General features: G+C 40.5%; 1 protein-coding gene across 4 annotated transcripts in view; it reads left to right on the forward strand.

Moving 5' to 3' along the window:
* Positions 1 to 23,363, forward strand: part of LOC110049415 (dystrophin-like) — a 77,064-nt gene that overhangs the window by 18,663 nt on the left and 35,038 nt on the right. For all 4 annotated transcript variants that reach the window (XM_089283195.1, XM_089283194.1, XM_089283192.1 and 1 more), the window contains exons 16-33: positions 314 to 496; positions 1,202 to 1,363; positions 2,052 to 2,384; positions 3,102 to 3,425; positions 4,221 to 4,397; positions 5,024 to 5,173; positions 5,672 to 5,998; positions 6,333 to 6,653; positions 7,321 to 7,446; positions 8,165 to 8,347; positions 8,798 to 9,118; positions 12,600 to 12,773; positions 16,459 to 16,608; positions 17,474 to 17,791; positions 19,413 to 19,652; positions 21,413 to 21,560; positions 22,349 to 22,482; positions 22,718 to 22,990. In XM_089283195.1, the coding sequence (XP_089139321.1) occupies positions 314 to 496; positions 1,202 to 1,363; positions 2,052 to 2,384; positions 3,102 to 3,425; positions 4,221 to 4,397; positions 5,024 to 5,173; positions 5,672 to 5,998; positions 6,333 to 6,653; positions 7,321 to 7,446; positions 8,165 to 8,347; positions 8,798 to 9,118; positions 12,600 to 12,773; positions 16,459 to 16,608; positions 17,474 to 17,791; positions 19,413 to 19,652; positions 21,413 to 21,560; positions 22,349 to 22,482; positions 22,718 to 22,990 (4,044 nt within the window). The remainder of the gene's footprint in view (positions 1 to 313; positions 497 to 1,201; positions 1,364 to 2,051; positions 2,385 to 3,101; positions 3,426 to 4,220; positions 4,398 to 5,023; positions 5,174 to 5,671; positions 5,999 to 6,332; positions 6,654 to 7,320; positions 7,447 to 8,164; positions 8,348 to 8,797; positions 9,119 to 12,599; positions 12,774 to 16,458; positions 16,609 to 17,473; positions 17,792 to 19,412; positions 19,653 to 21,412; positions 21,561 to 22,348; positions 22,483 to 22,717; positions 22,991 to 23,363) is intronic.

A 23,363-nucleotide genomic window follows, 5' to 3' on the forward strand; every position in this document is an offset into this window, starting at 1 on the left:
TACATTTAGCTAGTTCACAGGCATGCCACTTAAACTGGAAGAAACAAATATCTCAATTAAACATAATAGGCTTAAAAATCCCAACTGGCGGGAGGCAAAGCAGTTGGCTATTTACAAGGATGACCGAGGAGTTGAACTAGGGTCTACGGAGAAACACCTCCAGCTTAGTGGTCAGAGCCGGACTTAAACCCACGACCTCCGGATTTCAAGTCCGTCGCCCTAACCACTCGGCTACGCCGCCTCCTGAAGTTTTGTATCTCTGACCTTTTAAACATTACAAAACAATAAATTTTTTACAATTTTTCGTTCACAGAACATGGAACAAGAAATGGAAGCTCAGCAAGCTACATTTGGAACTTTCAATCTCGCTGCCGAGAAGGTCGCTGAGAATCTGGAGGAGAATTCTCCCGGAGTGTCTGACATTCAAGAGAAAATGGAGGAGTTTAACGACAGATGGAACAAAATAACCACGGAAGTCTCCAGCCGAATAGCCTTGGTAAGGGTTAACAGTGGAACCTATCGTATAGGGCTGCAAAAAGTTTTCTTTTGATTCTTCAGAAGTTTTTGCTGGTTTTCCATTTTTTTTTCTTTTTAATTTCTCTGCCTTCAAATCCATGCTAACTTGGTTTCTGATTAGTCATCCATTGGAAACGCCACGTCAATTACGCGCGCTTTAGTGGCTTCCTTTTTAATGTTTCCTAAAAGCGCTACTGACTTTTTCGCTCAAAAGGAGTTCTCAAAAGACATTTTTTATTTCGAAATTTGTTACAGATACGATTAATTAGTAATTGGTCATCGTGTTGTACAACTCAGGGAGTAATCGTGCTCGTAATTTCAAATCGACCTCGCGCGATTTTGAAATTACTCACGCGATTACTCCCTGAATTGTATTCCACCCGGTCCAGTCCTCCGTAAAAAAAAAAGATGGCGACTGGTACATTTACCCATAGTTCTTAGCGCACGAAAACCTTAACAACGTTCATAAAAACGTACAGAAGAGCTATAAAATCTTCAAATCTAGCATACACGATGTCCTTAGTACAAGGACAAATATTGTAAAAGTGTGGCTTGTTTCTTTGTGCCTTATGGGCTGTGTTACATTCGCAAGGTATTGTGGTAAAATGTGCAGCCGCCATCTTTTTTCCTACGGTGGATTACTATTACACGTCAACAGTATATTAAAGTGAGTTTTTGTTTTCAGTTGGAAGGTATGGAGTTAAAGCTGCAGCATTTTCACAGTGACTTAGCTGATAAGACCCAGTGGATGAGTGACACAGAAACTCTGCTCAAGTCTCCCGCGTTCAATCTGGATGACGATAACATTACCAGCGATAAAGTGGCTCAGCAGAACGAACTTGTCGAGGTAACATTTCAGTTTTGTAGAATTTTATGACGAGAATCACTGAAGGAACGAACGAACGAGCTAACGAAAGAATATGATAAATAAATCATTAGATGACCTGATAGTGTTTGAACAATCGAAAGCGGGTTTGTGGGTAGTTGTAGGCGAGGAGAGGAAAATGATATTTTATTAATTTTTGCTGCTGTAAATTCTGACAGTTGTCTTATATTTAAGTAGAAAATTTAATGTAGTGCGTCGAGTCGGTTCTCCAGTGTTGCTCGTGGAGTAAACCTAACTACAATCAGTATTTTTATTTAGCAGTGTAGTATTACAGTACGTGAAGTAAGGGATGCTTGTTCAAATAAAAAAAGGGTTAGTTAACAATCGTTATAAAAAAAAAAGAAAAAGAAAATTTAGCTGCCTCTTTCTGAGGAGGGACCTAGGAGTTTTAAGCTGGACGGATGCGAATGCTGTTTACCAACTATATGTGGTCACGTGCTATTTAAGTCGACCGCTGCTCAGGTAGTTTTCGATCGGATCGCAGGCTCAAGCCAGGTTCACTTAATGTAATCAGGAGCTCCGCTTTAAGGTTTGGCTGAATCTATGTATCAGTGAAATTAACGAACGTTTGCCGTTAAATTTTGTTAACTATCACATTGTATTGGCTTCCGAGTTTGACAGTAATATCTTTCCTTCCCCCTCCCCTCAGTCACTGGACAACGCAAGAAGACAGCGCAAACCAAGCGTGACGGCCGTGCAGAAGAAAGGAGAAGAGTTGATCGAGCACTGCCGTAACCAAGGCAACATACCAGTGTCTCTTGAACAGTCGCTTAGCAACTTCTCAGACCGCTGGAATTCCGTCGGAAGCTTGATAGACGACCGCAGACATAAAGCACAGCTGGCACGTCGAAGGCGGGATGTACAGGACTTGATGGTGACATTGGAAGCGGTGTTAAAGGACGTGGAGAGAGTCACGACCAAGTTTAGCGCAGAGGTGCCTGAGAACGAGTACGAAATGAAGTCACAACTGGAGTTATGCAAGGTGAGTTAAGGTCACACCTCCCGACTAAAACATGAGGATTGTGAATTGTATCAATTTTGAGGGAATTAGATTGTTGGAATGAAGCGTCTTGATTTTATGTTCCTTAATCTTTCAATAGACCCTTTTCGTAAATGGCTTCTAATCGTAAATTCTCTTGTAAGTATTAAAATTAGCCTTACTAACCTCGTTTTTAAGTTGATAATTCAAAAGAATTCTACTCTCACCTGAAGTTAGGGAGGCTAGTTCAAATGCATGCAAAAGAATTTTAAATTGGCAGCCATTTGTGTAAAGGGTTACGGTCTTATGTGCTCTGCCATCAAGTTGTCTTTAAGATGTAGTATTTTAAGCCATTTGCTCGATTCGTATATACATCTTTCTGTTAAGGCACTAAGAAAATTCGAGTGTATTAAGACATTTTGGAATTGACGCGCCCCATCTCTAGATTTCTTTAACACTACGAATTTACAGTATTTCCTGAAATCGAAAATCTCACTAAGTATCAATTAACCAAGGTAGAAAACACCAAAATAGTGATAATCAACCAAAACGAAACGTGACAGGTTAAGGGATGAACCTGAAAAGACAAGGCAACCCTTTTAATGGCCCAGTTGCAACTGATCTCTAAGGAGATATTCTCTCTACTAGAACCATAAGAATATACCGCGATTAGTAAGGAGAATTTCAGAGTTGACATTGTGAAAATCGTTTCCACTGAAGGTGAAACTCGAGGAAATGAGCACCAACGAGGTGTCCCTAATCAAGGTTCGAGAATTGTCACGCAACCTGAGTAAGGAAGACAGGCACACCCCACACCTCCAGTCAGGGGTGAAGCGCCTTGACGACCGCTGGTCAAAAGCGCAGACGACCTTGGAAAACAGGCAGAAACAGCTTACGGCCGCGCTGGAGTCTGGGCCACCTAAACAGTTTCTTAGCACGATGGACGCCGTTCTACTCAAGATTAAAAACATGGAGTCACAACTTGGCTCGGAGTTTCTCATCACTGACACAGCCTCACTTGAAGAACAGCTACAGAAGTACAAGGTTGGCATGCACGAAATCTTATTTTTTTATGCTACCTTCCAGCACGTTAAACAACATGATGTTATGAGCGCAAAGATTGGTTAGACAGAAAAGTCCTTATTATGGCTGTTTGACGTTTGCGAAGCAAGCGTTTGACGTTTATGAGAAAAGGTTTTGCCCAAAATATTTACGGAATGCAGTGATCTCTAGGAAAGAGATTCAATTTGCGCCACCACCAAACTTCAGCCTTGTGTTTACAAGTGCGTCAACAGTGTTAATCCATTTCCATCTTGTCCGTCGTTAGTCAGGCCCCATCCACACTACACCAGAAAAATTTGAAAACAGTGTTTTCACTCTGAAAACGCATCAGATATTTTCCGTTCGCGCTACGCCGGAGAAATTTGAAAACGCAACAATCACCGGTCATTTTGGATTAGTGTTTGAGGAAATTCGCATGGTTACTGTAATGGCATCGTTTTCGAAAAGCTCCGCTTTCAAAATGTTTTCTGTCCACACTAAAACGCAAAGCCGGCGTTTTCAAATTGCTCCGGTTTGAAGAGCGTTTTTCGAGAAGCTCCGTTTTCGTGACGGATTAGTGTGGACGGTAGGCCTAACCGTGGAAATAAAGCTGCGTTTTCAAATTCCTCGGGCGTGGTGTGAACGGGGCCTCATCCTTTCTTGCTAATGGTTTTGCTGTCTTTTATCAAGTACACTAGTGCTGTTCTTGCAAAGTCTAACCATTGTCCTTGAGATTTCCTGTAATCTAGGGACGCTATCACGCACGACATAACGAGCGTTCGTGTTTCTCTTTAACAGCAACTACAGTCGAACATGACAGAACAGCAGCGGAACATGGATTATCTGAACAGCACTGGGGACAAGTTTGTTAAATCCCTACCAAGACAGAGATCAGAACAGCTGAGATCTAAACTCTCCGACCTGAATGATAAATGGAGGGACATAAATCTCCATGCGGAGAAGCGACAGAATCAAGTAAGAAACTTATGAAGCTTTTTGCACGTTAAAATAGATCATGTGACTGTTGCACCTTTTCACTTTCGCTTTCACTGCAAGTTACATTGTCCTGATGTTGATAGCCTGCGAGCATGATTTCGCGTTTTGGGCCTAGGAGGCGAAAGAGACGCGCGAGTCTAGTTTTTAAAAGCCCCCGCGCCCTCCCCTCCACCACGTCGCTCGTTCCGCAACGTACGTTGTTCGTAACCTTGCTCGCACGCCAAAGCGAAAAGCCAGATAGCAGCGCTTGAGTGTGCTCGACGCCGGTTTGAGCGGTCTAAGTTCAAGCCCTGCCCAGGGTCATCGTGTTGTGTTTTTTGAAAGACATGTTACTCTCACAGTGCCTCTCTCCACTCAGGCGTGCAAAAAGATACCGGCAAACTGTTAGGAAACCCTGAGGGAATGCGCGGGGTTCCTGAGAAGGACTAGTAGCCCATCCAGGGGTCGGGGGAGTAGAAATTCTCCTACATCTGTGGTAGTTTTGTCCTGCAGGAGCAGTAGTTGTTCGCCAGCAGTTGCGGGCCACTAGCCTTAGTCTTTTTGCAATGTACCAGCGTAGAATGATGTTTTGGGTAGTTTGTGACTGTTTATTTTTTTCATGTCAGGTATCGAAGGCCGTAAATCAAACTCGTCAGTTTACTGAAGAGATCCGAGGGTTGTTCAAATGGATGACAGATGCAAGTGCTTTCCTCAAAGATCAGGAGCCAGCCTCTGGGGATCCGGAAACACTAGAAGCTCAATTGGATCAGAGTGAGGTCAGTTCATTCACGTACGTAAACCTCTAGAACAACTAAAATGGCAAGACTCTTCATGTTGTGTAGTGGGGAAAAATGCAGTTGACAAAACGCGAAGTTTGCAGTAGTGCAAAAACCAGAAGCCTTAATTTATATGTTTTTACACCGCTGGTTTCAATACTGATCTGCGAACAGACTAAATTTTCCGTGTCCCTTTCTTGCATTTTGGCTAATTATTTTAAACTGCAAATTTTCAAGTCAATAAATAAACCTCACATGCCTTGTTCAACTGAGCAGTTTTCAAACGTGTTTACGCGTTGTCTTGAATTGGTTATAAGCGCGTTTATCGTGGTTGGTTTCAAAATCATTTACAAAACAGGTAGCTCTACAAATTTGGATATTATAGGTTTGTATTTCTTTCTTCCTGTGAAGTCCTGAACGTTTTCGTTAAAGTTTGAAAGAACTCGAAAAATCTATTAAGTTTCACACCTTATAGTTATCCACTCTTATTATTGTCAGGCCCTTCAAGGAGACGTAACCAAGCTTCAACGCAAGCTTGATTCATTGAATGAGACCGGTACATATATGATCAGCAAGGCGGCACCAGCTTTTGCAGGAAAACTGAAGGACGAGCTGGAAGAGTTGAACGGGCGCTGGGACGAGCTTGTTCGGGTAGCTTTGAGAGTGAAAGATAATTTGGTAGCTTCCCTGGAGAAATACCAGAAACTGACACACGACATGAAAGAGATTAGTCACTGGATCATGCAGGTAGAAAGGTCAATTGCTGATGATGAGGGTGACATAACGAGTGGAGGAATGACCAAGGAGAAGACGGAACAGTACAAGGTAGAGTTGCGTGACAGGGTGGAATTGCGTGACATGTTAACTTGACGCGACAGTTTCACCTGACATGACAAGTTGACGTGGCTTAACGTGTTGTTCTGTGGACGGAATAATTTTTAACTTTGCCCCTTTTGGTTTGATATGGTTGAGTACTATTTGCTTATGTGGTGGAATTATCGATTGCAGATTGCGAGAATGCAGAGAATGAAGAATCCTATTTTCTCTATCACGATGAATTTCCATTTCGTTAGTAGTGATACTTTGCCTTCAATTTTAAACTTATTTAACGTTCCCCACGAAAAGGTACAAGTAAATATTCTCTGTTCATTCCTTGCAGGAGCTCCAACAGGATATCTCTAAACGCGCCCCAGTGGTGGTGCGAATCAACACAACTGCCAATCAAATGATTGACAACACAAAACAGGGAAGCCCCGCCCTCTTGAAGGAAAACCTGAAAAAGTTGAACGGAGACTGGAACCGACTGAAGACCAAGGTTGCACAGCGGCAACATGAGTTCAAGCAGACGCAGTTAGAGCTGGAGCAGTTTCACGTGTTGACGGAGCGGGATTACAAGCAGATGGGCGAGATCGATCGTGTGGTGGAGAAGAGCTATTACGTGCTTGAGGGAACTGAGGCCGAACTGGACGATGCTTTAAGGGTATGAAAACACTATGGATTATTAACGGTATGGGGAGCAGAGATGGCGCAGTGGTGAGACCGCTCCCCTCCCACTGATGTGGCCCGGGTTCGATTCCGGCCCGGTGCCATATGTAGGTTGAGTTTGTTGTTGGTTCTCGCCTGTCTTCGAGGGTTTTTTTCCGGGTTCTCCGGTTTTCCTCTCTCCACAAAAACCAACATGTCCAAATTCCAATTCAACCAGGACAGAGGACCCACATGAAAACCAGCTAAGGCTGATGTGGATTCCTCTCTAAATATTGTAATTTATTCCTTTATTTAATTTATTAACGGAATGGAAACCAAGTAGAGGGTTTGTGCAGAGACACGCTGGAAGTCTTCTCATTGGTTTACCAGGCCTGGAAAACTGTGAGAAAAATAAACTTAATTTCTGCGAAAGGATTGGACTTTGATCAAGTGGTAACAAATTGCCTTGGAAGTAAACGAATTACTAGAATTATTAGAATTTCTAGCCTGCAAAACCCGCACGAAAGCGTTGTGTAATGCAAACTGGAAGCTTGCTAAAATGGCAAGATCACGGTTTCGACTTACAGAATATGTTCATTCTTCTCAGTGTTAAGGACTCATACTACCGGATCCTGTCACTCTGGTTGTGTGATTGTAACGTAACACTTTTGTCTTGATTTTAGAATCTAAACCGTCACGTGGCAGCCATTAAAGAAAGCGGCCCTGGCTCGGTTCCAGATCTCGCCAGGCAGCTGATGAGCAAGAGAATCGCTGTATCGATAATCAGGAAAGACCTGGATGATTATGAGGTGAAGATCATGCAAATCACCTCAAATATGACTAATATGATAAGATAAATGTTTTCGCGCGAAAGTTATTATTCAATTCTTACAGCACTGAAGCTCACTCAAAATGCCTTTAGTATTGCTGTGTTCACCTCTAAACTTAAGTCTCTTTCTTGGTGTAAGTATATTTTCTCTTAGTGCCCTTTTTTCGCTTTACTTGGTCTTCTTTTGCTTTTGCGCATTTGCGGGTTTAGCTTTACGTAACTACTTTTTATCCTAAGTTATTATCATTTTGTGTGCCGATGACAGCATTTTTATTCTTTTGTTAATTCTTAGGTATCTTTAAGGTAGTCTATTACATAAGCCTTATTGGCTTCCCTGCGCTTCCTTGCCTTATACGTTGATATTTTGTAAATATATTAAATGACAAAAAAACAAAACAAACAAACAAATAAACAAAAAAGCTGCAGCGCCCTTGGATGCCAAAAGCTTCCTCGCGCGCTTTTTGTAGACATTTGGCCAAAGGGAGCATGGAAGGTGTATTTCCGGCTAAATTCACTGTACTATTATAGTGCGTAATCAACCATAGTATGTGATGAATTTAGCTAGAAATGCGGTCGAATAAGACTCCTTGCTCCCTATGATTGGTCAAGCGCCCGAACACTTCTTTGTAGTCTTGAGTCAGGCATGTTATAAATCGTTCTGCGTCGCTGATTTTGTTGTCCTTGTTTATCAATTTCAGGATCGTTGGTCTGATGTTCGTGGTAAAGTCGATAAAACTCGTCAAGTTCTCGAAGGCGAAATACAGCGGCGACAGCAGATGAGGAAAGACCTGGAGACGATTCGAATGTGGGTGATCAAGATTGAAGTGCTCATCAATTCTAAATTGACCAAACACGAGGAGATGGACGAGAGAGAAATTAAGGTGTGTTTTAAAGGTCCTAGTCAGCCACACCTTTGTTTTTGTTTAGTTGCGAGAGTTAGGCTTTTATATTTTCTTCGGAGAATGTCCAAACGAAGGAACTAACTGTGAAACTACGAAAGATAATTAAACATACATTCAGATACACAGCTTGCTGTAAAGCAACAAGATTTCGCTTCACCGTGCAATATCAATAATTCCGATGGCATCGAAAATGGCGGAGGCTGACTAGGGTTTAACGAAGAAAAGAAAAAAAACGAAGAGACAAACAACAACAACAACAACAACAACAACAACAAAAACAACTTTATATCAGGAAACGTTAAAAAAACAAACAAAACAAAATAACAACAAAAACAAAACAACATATCTTTCGTCCTCCATTACAAACCACATATTTTATTTGTCAGCAAATGTCCATTATAATTAACTCTCTATGTCCTACAACAACAGGCTTTAGAAGAGGAATTTTCTCTGAATCAATCGCTATTGAACTCAGTCGAATCCACGTGCAACGAACTGAGCAATACTCCCAAAGGCTCGGTGTACCTCAAGTTGATTAAAGAACTGGAGCAACTCCGAACAAAGTGGGTTGCAATCCACACCAAGTTTAGAGAAGTCAAAGAACAGCCCGGCAAGAAACTAGAGGCAGAGTTTGATACGCTTCACGGACAGACATTAACTGATTTGGACAAGATTCAGCGCGGCGTCAAAAAGCTGAAGTTGGAGTCCGCTGAGCCGAGGAATATTAAGAGTCTCCTGGATAAATGTGTGGTAAGCGTAATCATTGTTCGTTCAATTTCTTCATTAACATAAAATAATTAAAATAAATAACTTTACTTAAGTGTCAAATGTATTTCGCACTGGTGTGCTGATTGGGAACACTATAAATAAATAAACAAATCTTTCAAATTGAACATAAACTATTCAGAATCCCAACTAGTCGCAGGCTGACAAGTTGGTTATTTACCCAACGCGGTCGAGGAGTTGAACTCGTGACTACTAAAAACAAATCCAGATGGCGGTAGAATGGAAGATTTGAACCAGGGACCTCCAGATTTCGAAAAAAAAAAGATCTAAAAAACGAAACAAAACGTCAATAGCCACTAGGAAACTTTCTCTTGGAAAATACTTTTGAGTATCCGAAACAGGTTCCTTGATGAATTAACAAGCTCGCTCTTGGGATGTGGTTCCATCAACATGTCATACAATGATTAATTAGTTCGCATAGCAACTCAACTGACCGCAGAGACGATAGCTGCGGGCTCAGTTGGATAAGATGGGATTGAGGATGTCAACGTTTAATTACTATGCCGTATAAAATTGCCTCGTTGAGGAGAGGTGAAATGAAGGAAAAAACGCTATGCATCTTCGTTTTAGCTGTGTTCGAATTCGAAAGTCTGTATTACGTAGTCAATTCAGTTCTCGCTTGCTTTCCTCCATTGGAAGTCTTTGTTTTGTCTATAGTGTTGAATCGTGAGCACTTGAATTTTAATCTTATTGGACGCGTTCCTTTTGGGTGATCCGGATCAGAATCAGTGATCAAAGATCACTTGGATCATGGTGCATCAAAGGAGGCGTTGAATCCGTGACCAGAGTGGATTCATTGGCCTCTTTGATGCATCATGATCTGAGTGATCTTGGATCACTGATCCTTATCCAGATCACCCCAACGGAAGGCACCCTTTGTTGCTCTGCGGTAGACTTGTGGTTTGGGATAGTTTTTAAAATATGATAAAGAATTACATGTAGCAGGGCTAGATAATCCTGCAGACAGCTGTGGGCGAGAAGTTTGATCATCAGGTGATTGGTTTTTGTTATTAATAATTTAGTACTTTTAGCTACCATCTCAGCGGCGAGAACTTGTAGTCGCGGAAACTTTTTTTCGCATTCCTAGTCAATCATTTGATAACTTTTCAAACATGCGGTGTCAGGTCACTTTCTAGCTCTGCTATCAGCCAGTTTGTTTCGGAAGATTTTATAACGCTGTCATTGATGAAGGATTATTTTCTGGAATCTTCCTTTTGAAGGAAAGATCGTGGATGATAACTCATCTTTTTGTGAACACAAGAGCATGATTTAAATTGAATAATTCGGGATTTAAAACAGCTCTTAAACACAGACATAAATCGGTTTTTTTCTAAAATTTGTATCACGTCTATGTTTGAGGTAATTTTGAAATGCGTTATTTCAATGTGTAATCAGCATTAAATACTCACAGACTCGTTCAGAAGTAAAATAAATCGTGCAGCTTTTCAAAACATAAAACTTTTTTTTTACATTATTGCAAAAGAAAATTATTTAACCAAGGGGACGGGCTTCATTACTATCCATATTGAAAAATTACTGAATTCTTTGGGAGACTCAACCTCACGCAGATTTTTAAATGCGAACGCAAGATCTAGAGATAACGTGAGGCCTTTGTCATCTTAATGAATTTGAGATAGAAGGTTTGAAGTTTAGTCTTGAAATGGCGCTTGTTTCCAATATTTTGTTGTTTGCGGGAATCGAACAAAATCTTGTTTACAGTTGTTGCATTCGGGTTTGTTTTCTCGGCAGAATCTGAATTCTATTTGTATTTTTAAACTTTGGCTCTTCTGTCGAAAATGCTAAACCGCAATAAAGTGTTAGAATTTCGTTCGAAAATTGAATAAACCTTGTGTCATTGAGCCGTCCTTGTTGCTTTGAATTACAATTACGATATTTTCAAAATTGTAAAAACAAATCTTACTGTAGTTTCAACAACCTATTTTTCAAGCGACCTCCTGTAGTGACTGTTTTGAGCCAGGATTTTCTTTTTCCGTCGACAAATTAAGTTTGTAGATTTGTGATGTAGATTGTTTTTCGCGATCAGTTTGCTGGAGGATGTTTTCGTCATTTCGCGACAAGTTGCGATCTGTTGCTGAGGTAATTTTGTTCGTTTTATTTTGTTACGCATGTTCTCTGTAGGTACTTTTTCCTCTCTGTAAGAAACCCAGAACGTTGCACGAAGAACTACGAAAATTAGTGTTATTTTTAAAGCCGGTCGTGCGTTTACGTGTATGTTTTCACTTTCAAAAATACATGTAGGATAGCTCTTTCCTGGAATATTTGCCATCAGAAGCATCAGGAAAGCACTTTTACCGAAAACTTTTGAGGTTAAGGCAAGTCTTCACGTATACTTGCCTCATTGGAATTTTTTGTCGTTTTCTAATAGCTAGATGAACACATTGTCACATTGTGCAAATTTTTACAACAAATTTGTTCAAAAGAGTGGAGATGCTGTTTTGGGCGAGTCTAGAAACGTTCAAATATAAACCATTAATATCTGGCTTAGCAACGGTGGCAAAGTGGAAAGTAGCACCTTTTACAGTTAAGGTTTTTAAGTTACGTTATTGCTGAAGTTTCTTATTGAAGCGCGGAAATTACCACAGAATTAAAAGCTATTAAAATTTCACTTAAGTTACCGGGCACATCAGTGGTCGACCGCAAAAATTGGTCTCGTAACGAGTGCTTTTGGTAGGGACCATTACCAGCCGAGACCTGGAAAGAATAGGCCTGGCGCGGTGTTTTAGGGAAATACGCTTAACACGCATGTGGTTTCCTTGATTTATATGTGTGTATTTCCCGTTGAATGAAGTTACATTGAACAAGTGTTATTACAAGTCTTCCTGAGATCTTACGCGCGCGCGTCAAGGCACGCGTTCGTGATATCGCGCGGGTCATTAGAAGCTTCGTGGATTTGCGATGCGTTAGTGACGACTTATTTGGACAGCGGGAATGGCGCAGCAGTGAGAGTGCTCGCCTCCCACCAATGTGGTACGGGGTCGATTCCTACCCGATGCCATATGTGGGTTGAGTTTGTTTTTGGTTCTCGCCTTGCTCCGAGAGGTTTTCGCCGGGTACTCCGGTTTTCCTCCTCTCCAAATTCCCATTCGATCAGGATCTGCATGAAAACTAGCCAAGACTGATGTCACTTCCTCTCTGAATATTGTGATTCTTTTTAAAGGACCTCAGTCACGATATTTTGAGTTACTTTGCCCACGTACAAAATTACCTTTAAATTGAAGGAAAGTTGAAAATAGTAGTTTACTAAGATAGAAAAACACCAAAGAGACAATAATAAACCATAAAGGAACAAGTATGGTTAAGGATGGAGAAGATTGACGCGGATTACAAACGACGAACTTGAAAAAAATTAGGCTAAACTTTTCAAGATGTTGTAATGGCTAAACGTTGACGTTACCGATGTAACGATGTGTCTCTCTCTCTTCAGACATACAAAGATGAATTGTCCACCATCAAAAACGACTTGGATCAAGTCAGGAAGCTTGGGTTCCAGATTATGGAGCGAGTTCCAGAAGAAAAGAGGACTGGAGTCGAAAGACGAGTCGAGGAAGTCGTTCACGAGCACAGGGAACTGGAGAAGAAAGTGCGGACAAAGGAGGAGGTAAGTGCATGCGCAGTAAGCACAACTGGCTTACGAGCTGACAAAGGCTCTCCTCTAGAGGCAAATCTTTGTTTTCGTGTAGGGTGAAAAATTAGCGAAAATGTACTGCTGTTGTCTGAGTGACCGCGTGTGAGAAAATGTATATACGATGTAAATGCGTTAAAGCCTTTAAGAGAAAAGCTCGTATGCACAGGAAAACAAGGCAAAACTGAGATTATATACTTTCACTGATCTCTATATATCATTGAGGTTCTACATACAAGGAAAGTACCAATTTCACTTTTCAGTGTCAAATTCTTGCTTTTCAAGAAAAACCATGCTTAAAAAGTTTTTCATACATTGTCAATCTATCAGAACAAAGAAGTCAATTCTGAGGTATCTTGTTTATCTTGGTCCAACACCAGTTTCTCAAAATTAATATTTCAAGGAGTGTAAAGTATTTAGCAATGAGGTTAGGTACTCCAAGCTAGCAACTAAACGAGTTAAACTTCTGAAACTGAATGTTAAGGTTTTTTTTTTTTTACATTGCCCTTTCCTAAATACAGAAGTCTCCGGCCTCGTTGAATTACTTGAAATTGTAGGATTTGAACTCGCGATCTTTTGATTTCAATTCCGCCCACACTCTTCGTTCATGGCAGCTCTTCACAATAATCCACTCGAAAACAGAAACAATAATTTCCTTTCCCGGTGGGATTAACAAGAATAAAGCTCTTTGAAATATTACGCCAGCTGTGCTGCCCATCCATGTGGGAGATCTTGCTATACTTAGCTCTTACGCTGACGCACAAGGGTTAAAGTTAAAAAACAAATTTGGAATCTAATATGTCCTCTACTCTTTACTGATTGCTTTTTGTGTGGTTTCACATGGCTTGGTTGTCATGGGAATTTTCTGGTAATTTGTTAGTATATTTAGGGAAAATCCAGTCTTGTTGCAGGACAAAGGTTGATGAAATCGTTTTCGAGCGATTTAGTTTCTTTAATTTCTGTGCATTGATTGTTGTCAAAGTTTAGTTCCAAATAATTGAACGTTGACTTAAACAGGAATTTTGAGCTTTTATTCAGGTTAGTAGACTCGAAACGTTTTTTTTTTTAAGCGACGAAAATCACAAGAAAGTCATATAGTTGTTATTTGTCTCGATAAACGTGGAAGCACAAAAGGGTGGATTTGATGGCTTGCAATGACCTGTAAACAAGCTTACAAGTATTGTAATTTTGGCAGCTTGTTATAATGGCAGGATCGCGTGATTGCGTCGAACGAAATCCTGAATTCTAGCATATTTATTGAATGGGGATAGTCACCTCGCTGTGCCTTGAAAACAATTGTCTCTTCTTGTCTCACTGTCAAACTTGAGTACATCCGGGAAGATCCCCAACGTGTAATCTTAGTTTTCGTTGACCCTCTTTTTGTATTTCCGGGATATCAAGAGAAAATCTGAACAAAAACAACACAGTTCTCTTCAGTAACACTCGATTGTTTTTTGTGAATTCATTGTTTTATCCTTTTGATAACTATGAACTTTGATCTGAAATTGATATTTCTGCTCTGATTTTTCCAAAGTTTTGTGAAAGTGGTCGATAAAATTCGTATTTTTTTGGTTAGTGTTTATTTTACCCTGCTGTGATTTTGTTCCTTAACTCTTTTAAGTCCAAGATTGAACCATCAATTCTCCCCCCTTATCTCTACACATTTCTTGTGGTCTTAGATATGAGAATTTATTTGTACTGATTGCAATCACCTGTCTGCTTCACTAAACATGGATAAATATTACAAAGAGAAATGATATGTCTGATCGCACTTGAGGAGTCAAGAGTTTAATTCATGAGAAGTTGAAGCGATTTCAGTGTTGTTTCATAAATTTAACAAACTTACTTGACAATGTTTCTTACAGGTAATCTGGCGATATTTCAATGGTTTATCTTTCTGGGTAAATTTCTCTTCTGACCAAGTTATTCTTAACAAGCAGATGAATAACAATTTGGTCGATTTTTTTTTTTGTACACAGCTTTCATTATTGGCTGGTCAAGGCATGAATTAATTGCTATACAGCAGGATTGAAAAGTGACCTTTTTTTGTTTAACCTAATACTTGCTGTTTCACGTCGACTTAGCAATCATTAAGCCATAAACAAAATCTGCATTTTATTCTTTCATTGGGTTTCGTTCCGTCGGCCCTCCCAGATCTTGCACAGATAAGCTGCGACATCTGTTGTGATTCTCGTTGGATTTATTATTCCAGCGGCGTTGCTGCAGTGTTTTGATTGCAGTCAAAATTATCGCTTCGGTTATTCCGCCTGATTTTGAAATGACTTAAGTACAACTCCGTGGTAATTTGGAAATTTTTTCCGAGGAATGCGATATCCGACAGAATCGAAAGGTAACCGATTAGTTCATTCTTTATAGTGACTTGAATTGACGGTAAATCTTTAAACTTTAATACGTATTTTTACGTTTTGGATTGCGAGCTTGGAGAATTGTAATTCTAACAACTTACATTTGGAAAGAATTTGAAAGCCGTGTTCTTGAGTTTTTGTTTTGCAGTGGCAGCTTTTACAAACGTTTTCGTCGTCGCTGTGAAATGAAAACTTGTGCCAAATTATTTTGTGACTTAATATTTATTTCTCAGTGTTAGTTGTGGTCGTAGGTGCGGCCAGCAAAGATTTTCTTCGCTATCATGATTTTTTTTACATGGTATAATTTTGTATTTTTTCTGAAGAGTGATTTGTTTACAGAAATCCTACTGCATCAGTTCTGTAATGCTTTCCATCTATCAGTCATGTAGTTTTTCTATTGGAATTACCTCTCACTAGTTTCCTTGTTTCCTTATCCCACGTTCTAAGAACTGTAATGTTATGTAATTGTAAAAAAGGCATTCCTTTTGGAAGTTCAAAGTTGTTTTTTTGTTACTTTTGTTAGCTATTACGGGAGAAAGCTACGAAATTTTTGACCGCTTGAAAATTCTGGCTCAACACACTTGAGTTAGTGTGAATGTGATACACATTGAATATCAACATGTTTTGGTCAAGAAAGAGAATGCCTGTCTTTTAAGTCTGTTATCTAGCAGTCACACAATAAAGCAAAAACTCAATTGGATTCCTCGAAATCCGTTTTTTATCCTGTGTTTTTTTGTGGAAAGTATATTATTGTAAATTTTCAGGATGTCATATTATCATAAGCGACTTGTTACAAATCTACAGTATTAATTTGAAGTGGATTAAGTGATTTTGTTGTTATTTATTTTAATTTCAAAGGGACCCGGTAGTAAACTTTTTGTGTGATATCAGCGACTGGAGTGTTTTGTCTTTGTCTTATCTTTTGATAAGGTGAAACATATCTAGGTTATTTCGGGTTATTCTTGATGGCGCTGTTAAAAATCTTTACCGAAAGTCACAACACTCATAAATCATGTGAGGGCGTGCGCGATGTTACGTACACAGGCTACGAAAATGTCTACGTATGTGAACTTGGCGGCAAAGTCACGCGATTGACCATCAAGTGGCGTGACACAACACATGCCAAGGATTATTTCTGTCACGAGATAAATATACTTCCTTCCAACCGCGAACGTGGCTGTGAGTTAGCTACTGCGTTCGTCAAAGGTTGTGTCTTGTGAAAACTTGTCTGGGTTGATTTGAAATAGAGCATTTCCAAAATTCGATACAGTGACACTAAGCTGTTTGGTTTTTAGGCATTCCGTGAGGCTTTGCCGTTAGCTGAGCGACTCGAGAGTGATATGAGCAGCCTGGAGAACTGGCTGGAAGACAAGACAAGTGATGTTAAGAGGAGAGAGGAAGCAGGATTCCCAGAGGATGTGGACGCCGAGATCAAGTGGAACAAGGTTGGTTTGGCGCATGGTTTAATCTTGTGTATTTTGTGGCGTAGAGTTTCCCGTCGATCTAAAGCGCTAGCGTCACGTAATCCTATTGCTAAGGATGAGACGCATTTCGTGATTCGATAAACAACCGCAGGGAATTGAGACAGATCCGCGTCCGAAATGATCCGCAGTGAGGTTCTAAGCAGCCCACAGGAAGATACATTGAGTTTTTTCAACAAAGCGCGAGGATGGGATTTGCAGATTATCTCTCGTTTGAACTTGCTTGTAAGCAAATATAAACTGTTCCCGACCCTAGGCTGTGGTGTAACGACTGCGGCATTTTGATCCATAATATTAATTCGTTCCTTTCTACCAATGCCCGTAGTTTTTCAGTGAAACAATTCGTGCTGACAGCCTCTAATCCAATATCACAGTGTTTACAAGAAATACTATAGAGATGCGTCCTAATCAAGGCTGTATTTTATCGTCACGAAACGAAGCGACTTTACTGAAGCTTTCACACTACTTGTGTGGAAAAAACAAGAAGAGTATTTTTTCTTTTACGAGAGGAAAAAAAAAATGCCTGAAGGTTTTATCTTGGTGTATGAATCTCCAAGCCGGCATGTTAGGTACTACAAGGTAGTGTATTGATCCGTCCAACCTAATTTGGGATCAAGGATGTCTGTTGTGTTAAATCTTCACCGTTAGGTCGTATAAATGTTTGATCGGAAAAATAGGACTGTTTTTTTCATCGATAATCTACATGCACCTGGTTTTACAGTGTGTTGGTGTGGCGTTTAAAAGCTCAGCTTGACTTTCATAGTTTGTACTCCGAGTCATTACTCTTAATTTCCTATTGAAACGTGGATGTATTTTTTTTTTCCACCAGGGACTTGTACAAGAGGTTACAGGAAAAATGTCAGATGTACAGCAGCTTACACAAGTTGGCCGAGAGTTAGTAGACTTGTCCGAAACAGGCCAACTGGAGAATTTAGAAGACAGGTTAACCCGTATCAACAATGCTTGGGAGGATTTGAGCTCGGCCGCGGAACAGAGGATGCTGACTTTGCCTAAGTACAAGGCAAAGCTTGCTGATTTCGAGAAGTCTGTGGATCAGATGAACCAATGGCTGGAAGATATGGAAAAGGAAACGAGCAAAGTTCACCCCAAAGAAGAGGAGGTTGATTTGGCCAAAAACAAAATTGATGTGAGTGTGTTTATTGGGATTTTAGACTTATCTCTCTAAGCTGCATGAGTGATAACATCTCATTTAAACCGACAATATAAGTTTGTGGTTGAGAAGACTGGCGACAAAAATACAGAACATTATCAGCCAGGGGTCATTGATTTGATATACCTCCAAATTCTCAGAACTTAAATGATCAAAAATGCATGACAATCGGTACCTTTTAGTTATTGATGGATAGTCTGAAATACGTGATGCCTTTTGTTCTCGTCTATGCATTTGCCTCTACCCTAAGTCCGTTCGTGGTATTTAATTATGTAAGCGATATTGCTTTGGAACTTCAATCGATTCGTCTACACCATTTCTCGATTCTTTTTACCTGAGGAAAAAAAAAAGCGATTTGACTCGCTCTAACTGCAAATATTCTGGAAGTGTTCTGGAATGCGTTAGTATTTGAGGTCTCATCCAAGGGGAGTTTGCATTGATTTTAACATCTTTAGAAGCTCACTAGGTCTAGATACAGGATGGCAGCGACTCACATTGTGCCACGCAGTGTGTTAAGATATCTAGTCTAGAGCCTTTAATTCACCAACTTGTGATTACTCTTCAAGAATATAAAGTATAGAAAATCTGAAGTGTTAAGTACTCAATATTCCTCACACCTTATTTATATCGGATCATATAAAAACTCTGGCTAATTAATTGAATACGCGAGGCTCAATACCATGCAGATATTGGCTTATATACTTGGCATGGTCATGAGATAGGTAGCTAATTTTGGCATTGTTTAAGTGAAGGTCAAAAGACAGACCTAGGCTAAAGGAAGTCATTCAATAATGGTCTCATTTTGCTAAACGTTAACCCAAAAATGATAGCAACGCATCAAGATTAGAAGTTAGGACGACAAAAGATGACGCGACGGAAAAGGATTACAATATTATCATAACTGATCATGTCGAAATTACTGCGCAATTTCACTTTAAATCTTGTTCTATATTTTCAGTGGGATAAGTTATTGTTTCGTTAATAGAGGGGATATTGTTTACCTCTTGGGATAATAATACTCTGTGCCAGAACTTTCTTTACTTAAGCATGCTATTTGCAGTTTTTTGGTTGTCAGCCGAATGGGCGACACGAGTTCCCGGAGGGTCCCCATCCAGGTGTCCCGCGCGCGCTTCACTGATGATCTCGCAAAACCGCTTTCCAGACAAGACCGAAGTTGTGCCTAACTCCCATGTTTGACAAAAAAGAGCTTTTTTTGTGCAGGCGTAGGCATATTCATAGACATACTCTCTTTAAATTTGCAGACGATCCGAAAAGCAAAAATGTGCACTCTCTCCCCCGTTCCCTTTTGAAAAAACGCATTAGCTTACATGGGACGGTTCTGTTTTACGGTCTCTCCAGAGCGAGATCTGGGTACGAGTTTAGTCTCTCCCCAGTCCTTCTTGCTTTTCATAGGAAAAATAGTAATAATTAATAATTTGATAATAATTAATACTTAAATAATAATTAGTAATTTAATAATTGTTGTAGCGTTATTAACATACACTGATCAATAACGCTTTACAATTCACTAGAGACTAAGAGTCAGTTGGAGGTTAGGGACTTTTACCGAATGAGCACGCTGTTTATTTGCTTTCAGGAAATACAAGAGAGCATCAAAAACCGCGAGCCACAACTTAACCTGATCAGGAAACAGAGCGGTGAGTTCGTTCATCGTGGTCGTCAGATCATGGAGCCTTACAAGCGACTTCTTGACAGGCGCTGGGACGATCTCTCGGCGCGAATCGGTCAACTGGAGGAAGAATTAGAAGACACGAAAAAGAGAGCAAAGGAAGCGAGAGCTAAAGGAGGACGAGTGGAAACTGAGATTATCGTCACGGTCAGATAAAAAACCCCATGCCTCGTTATGTTTATAGACCCCGTCCATACTACGCTGGAGGAATTTGAAAACGCAGCTTTATTTCTACGGTTAGGCCTAACGTCCACACTAATCCATGACGAAAACGGAGCTTTTCGAAAATGCTCTTCAAACCGGAGGAATTTGAAAACGCCGGCGTTGCGTTTTAGTGTGAACGATGGCGTCACGATAATCAGGTGATTTCCAGTCCCTGCTCGAGTTTTTTTTTTTTTCCAACCACAAAATCAAAAATGACCGGTGATTGACTACGTTTTCAAATTTCTATGGCGTAGTGTGGACAGGGCCTTGAGCTTGAACGGTGCGGTCGCATTTCGATGTTTCCGTTCTTGCACGCATAAACCGAATGCTTTTTGAGGGACATTTATGTTTGCAAAAACTTTTATTTGACTCACTCGGCGTTTTCCGGGTTTGCCATGCGCTTGTGCTGATTGGTCAGCGACGTCATTGACAGCAACGGTGATTGGCTGAAATATTTTCAGTGATGATACCCTAATGGTAATAATAGGGAGCTTACGAATCGACGACGTTCGGACGACGGCGCCGTTGGGTCACCTTATAGTCTCGCGTCGTCGTCCTGTAGAAATTTGAATTTACGATTCGCAATAAAGACGACGACGTTTATGCGCGACCGGCAAATTTTTTTTGTCTCAGGAGCTCGAGAAAAAAAATACTCAAGACAGACCAACAAAATGTGCTAGCATGGCAGAAAAGAAAGCGCAGCTGTACGTCGAGAAAAATTTGGGTTCTAAAAGATTAGGCTGGCTATAAGACCACTCAAAACAACAGAGGAAAAATCGCGTAGCTCTCTAGTTGAGCTATCTAGTCCTTGTTTCTAACTGTCGACACGAATGCTAAAACTTTTTAGTCCTTTCAAATTCATTGTACACCAAAAAATGTCTTATATTTCAGTGAAGCGTGATTAAAATGAAAGATTTTTCATACAGCAATTTGCTTTTCATTCAGACCGTGTCGTGCTCTGACCGTTTTCAGTGTTGGTTGAACTCATAGCGTTCGCCATGGCACTGTAGAAGGTCGTTTCTTGAACGAAAACAGGCAAATAAAATTAAAATCAAACATCAAGGACATGCCCCTAATGTGATACTTAAATTATCTGGCAAAAATACCCGAAGTATCGAGGGAAAACTTTGAAAACTAACCTCACGGCCTCCTGTTTCCAAGACGCCGGCAAATCGCTCGCACCAACGTCGTCGACCTTGGCGCGAAGCTGGGAAGTGCTCAGAAACGCATGCGCAGTGAGCATGTCACTCAATCTAACGGCGGCGTCGTGCAAAAGTCGTCGATTCGTAAGCTCCCTAATGGTAATCAAAAACCGCGTTATCAAAGATTAAGCTCTTTGTTCCCTTTAGTTCTGTGGAGGCGCGGTGACCCCATGGTTAGGACACTCGACTCCGGATAGAGCGGTCCGGGTTCAAGTCTTGGCCATGGACAATGTGTTGTGTTCTTAGGCCTGACGCTTAACTCTCACAGTGCCTCTCCACCCAGGTATACAAATGGGTACCGGCGAATTTAATGCTGGGGTAACCCTGCGATGGACTAGCATCCCATCCAGGGGGGAAGAGGAAATACTCCTAGTCGCCTCATGCTACAGTAACCGAGATAAGCTCCGGCCTGCTGGGCCATTTGGCTCGTATGCAGAGTTAAAAACTTTTTTCTTTACCTCCCTGTTGTTCTATTTCATGGATTTGTCATTTCTTTTTCAGGAACGCAAGACAGTTTCGTCAGCACCCGGAGGTTTAGTTGAAGAGGTTTTGAAAAGACAAGAAAGAACAGAAACCGACAGTGGACAACCCATCGTCGAGACCATCACAACACGCCGGACATACACAACAAGCACTACTCCAGACTCGGGTAAATACATGTCAAATTAGTTTTTAATGGTGATAATCTCGTGCATATGAAAAACTGTCTCGACATTATCATGTGTACTTCTTCGACAAAAGGTACCCTTCTACCACCTAGAATTCTTTCACATTTTCTACCATTAACTTATTTACTCATTATTTAACCTGAAAATATAACTTTTATTTTCGGCGTTAAGCTCAGTAGTTAATAAGAGGAAAACCTATCACAAAACGCAGATTTGTTTCGTTAAAATCGATGATCAAATTCTCCTACATGTAACTATTACGAAACGAAATTTATGGAGACCCGTGGAGAGGATTTGTCTGTCGACACGCCACTGGGATAACTTGCGTGATGCATGAACAGGCTTGTCACAGGTCAGGAAATGGTCAGGGAATATTCTTCAAAGGTCAGGGAAAAGTCAGGGAATTTTATTTTGATTCAGGAAAAATGGACAATTTGAAGAAAAGTCAGGGAAAATTGCAGTAGTAACACCAATGATTTAATGCCATTGAAAGCTGGAAACTGAACATTTCAGATGACTGTGATCTCAAAGATGTTTTTCCTTAACGAAGAAGGCCAGATTTTTTTTTTTCAATTATCAGTCTTACATGAATGGGGGCAAAGGACTGTTGTAAAATGAGGCTGGAGGCTGCTACTATATCTGAAATTTTGTATTTATTTGATTAGGGAAGTTATATTTAAAAGGGAAAACTCCGGAATTTTGAAAAGTTACGTCTGTGGCGGCCATGATGAAGTTATCGACTGACAGTGATGCATTATGTTTTGTTCAGGTCTGTATGTTGACGATGATTTCCAAAGACGTTTGGATCAGATCTTGTTGGATGTCAAAAGTCTTGAAGACCTCATCAATGATATCCAGTCCCCCAAGAAATCATCTGAGAATGAAGTGAACGAGAAAATCAAGGTTCGTTGGATTTGTGCAATAATGACGAAACAGACCTTTGCCTAAACAAACAAAATACTAAAGAAAAAAAATGGAAAAACGTCAGCTATTCAAATGCCTTTCCAACATTCCGAGTTGTTTATGGCGCTTATTAAAAATAGAAATTTGTGGTATGTTGATTTTATGCTTAAAACTGGACTGGCCAATAAGAATTATTGACCAGATTCGCGGACCTACAGTTTTCTATCTGTTTCAGGCTGCAGAGGGTCAAATCGACAACCTTCAGCCACTTGTGGAACACCTGCTGAAAGAGAGCAAACTTCTTGCTAACAGGGAGGGGGCAAGAGGGGATCATATCCACCAGGCGTTGCTTGACTTGTCAAGTCGCTGGTTGAAGGCCTGTGACGAGGTAGAGAAGCAGAAGAAAGCTGTTCGTATCGTGCCCAACTGGTATCAGTTCAGGAGCAACATGGATGATATTGATGCGTGGCTGAAGAAGATGGAGCAGGATAAGGGGTTGTCGGTAGAGGTAAGGACTGGGTCTACTCTCGTGCCCAGGCTGTATTCTGCTGTTTTTAAATTGCTCTATGAAAGAAAACCTTCAACTACACGTCAAGAGATTTGAATAAAATAAGAGTAATTTTAACGGGCTAGTAGGTCACTATCCTCAGCGATTTTTACATACGTATCGACCTCATTTTGACCACAAAACTAATGACAATTTAAAAGATTTTTTTTCCGAAAAAAAGACATACACACGTACAAAAAATTGCAAACAAACATTTGGCCCTGCTGTGTTAGAAGTGCAATGGTTTAACTACTGCAGACACAATGAAAACAACCAGACACAGTACTGTGTCTCTGTATCAATGATATCGCCGCTTTCCAATGACGCTTGTCTC

Source organism: Orbicella faveolata, unplaced genomic scaffold (genome assembly GCF_042242905.1).
Source record: "Orbicella faveolata isolate gen_17 unplaced genomic scaffold, um_ofav_v1 contig_12, whole genome shotgun sequence".
NCBI lineage: Eukaryota > Metazoa > Cnidaria > Anthozoa > Scleractinia > Merulinidae > Orbicella > Orbicella faveolata.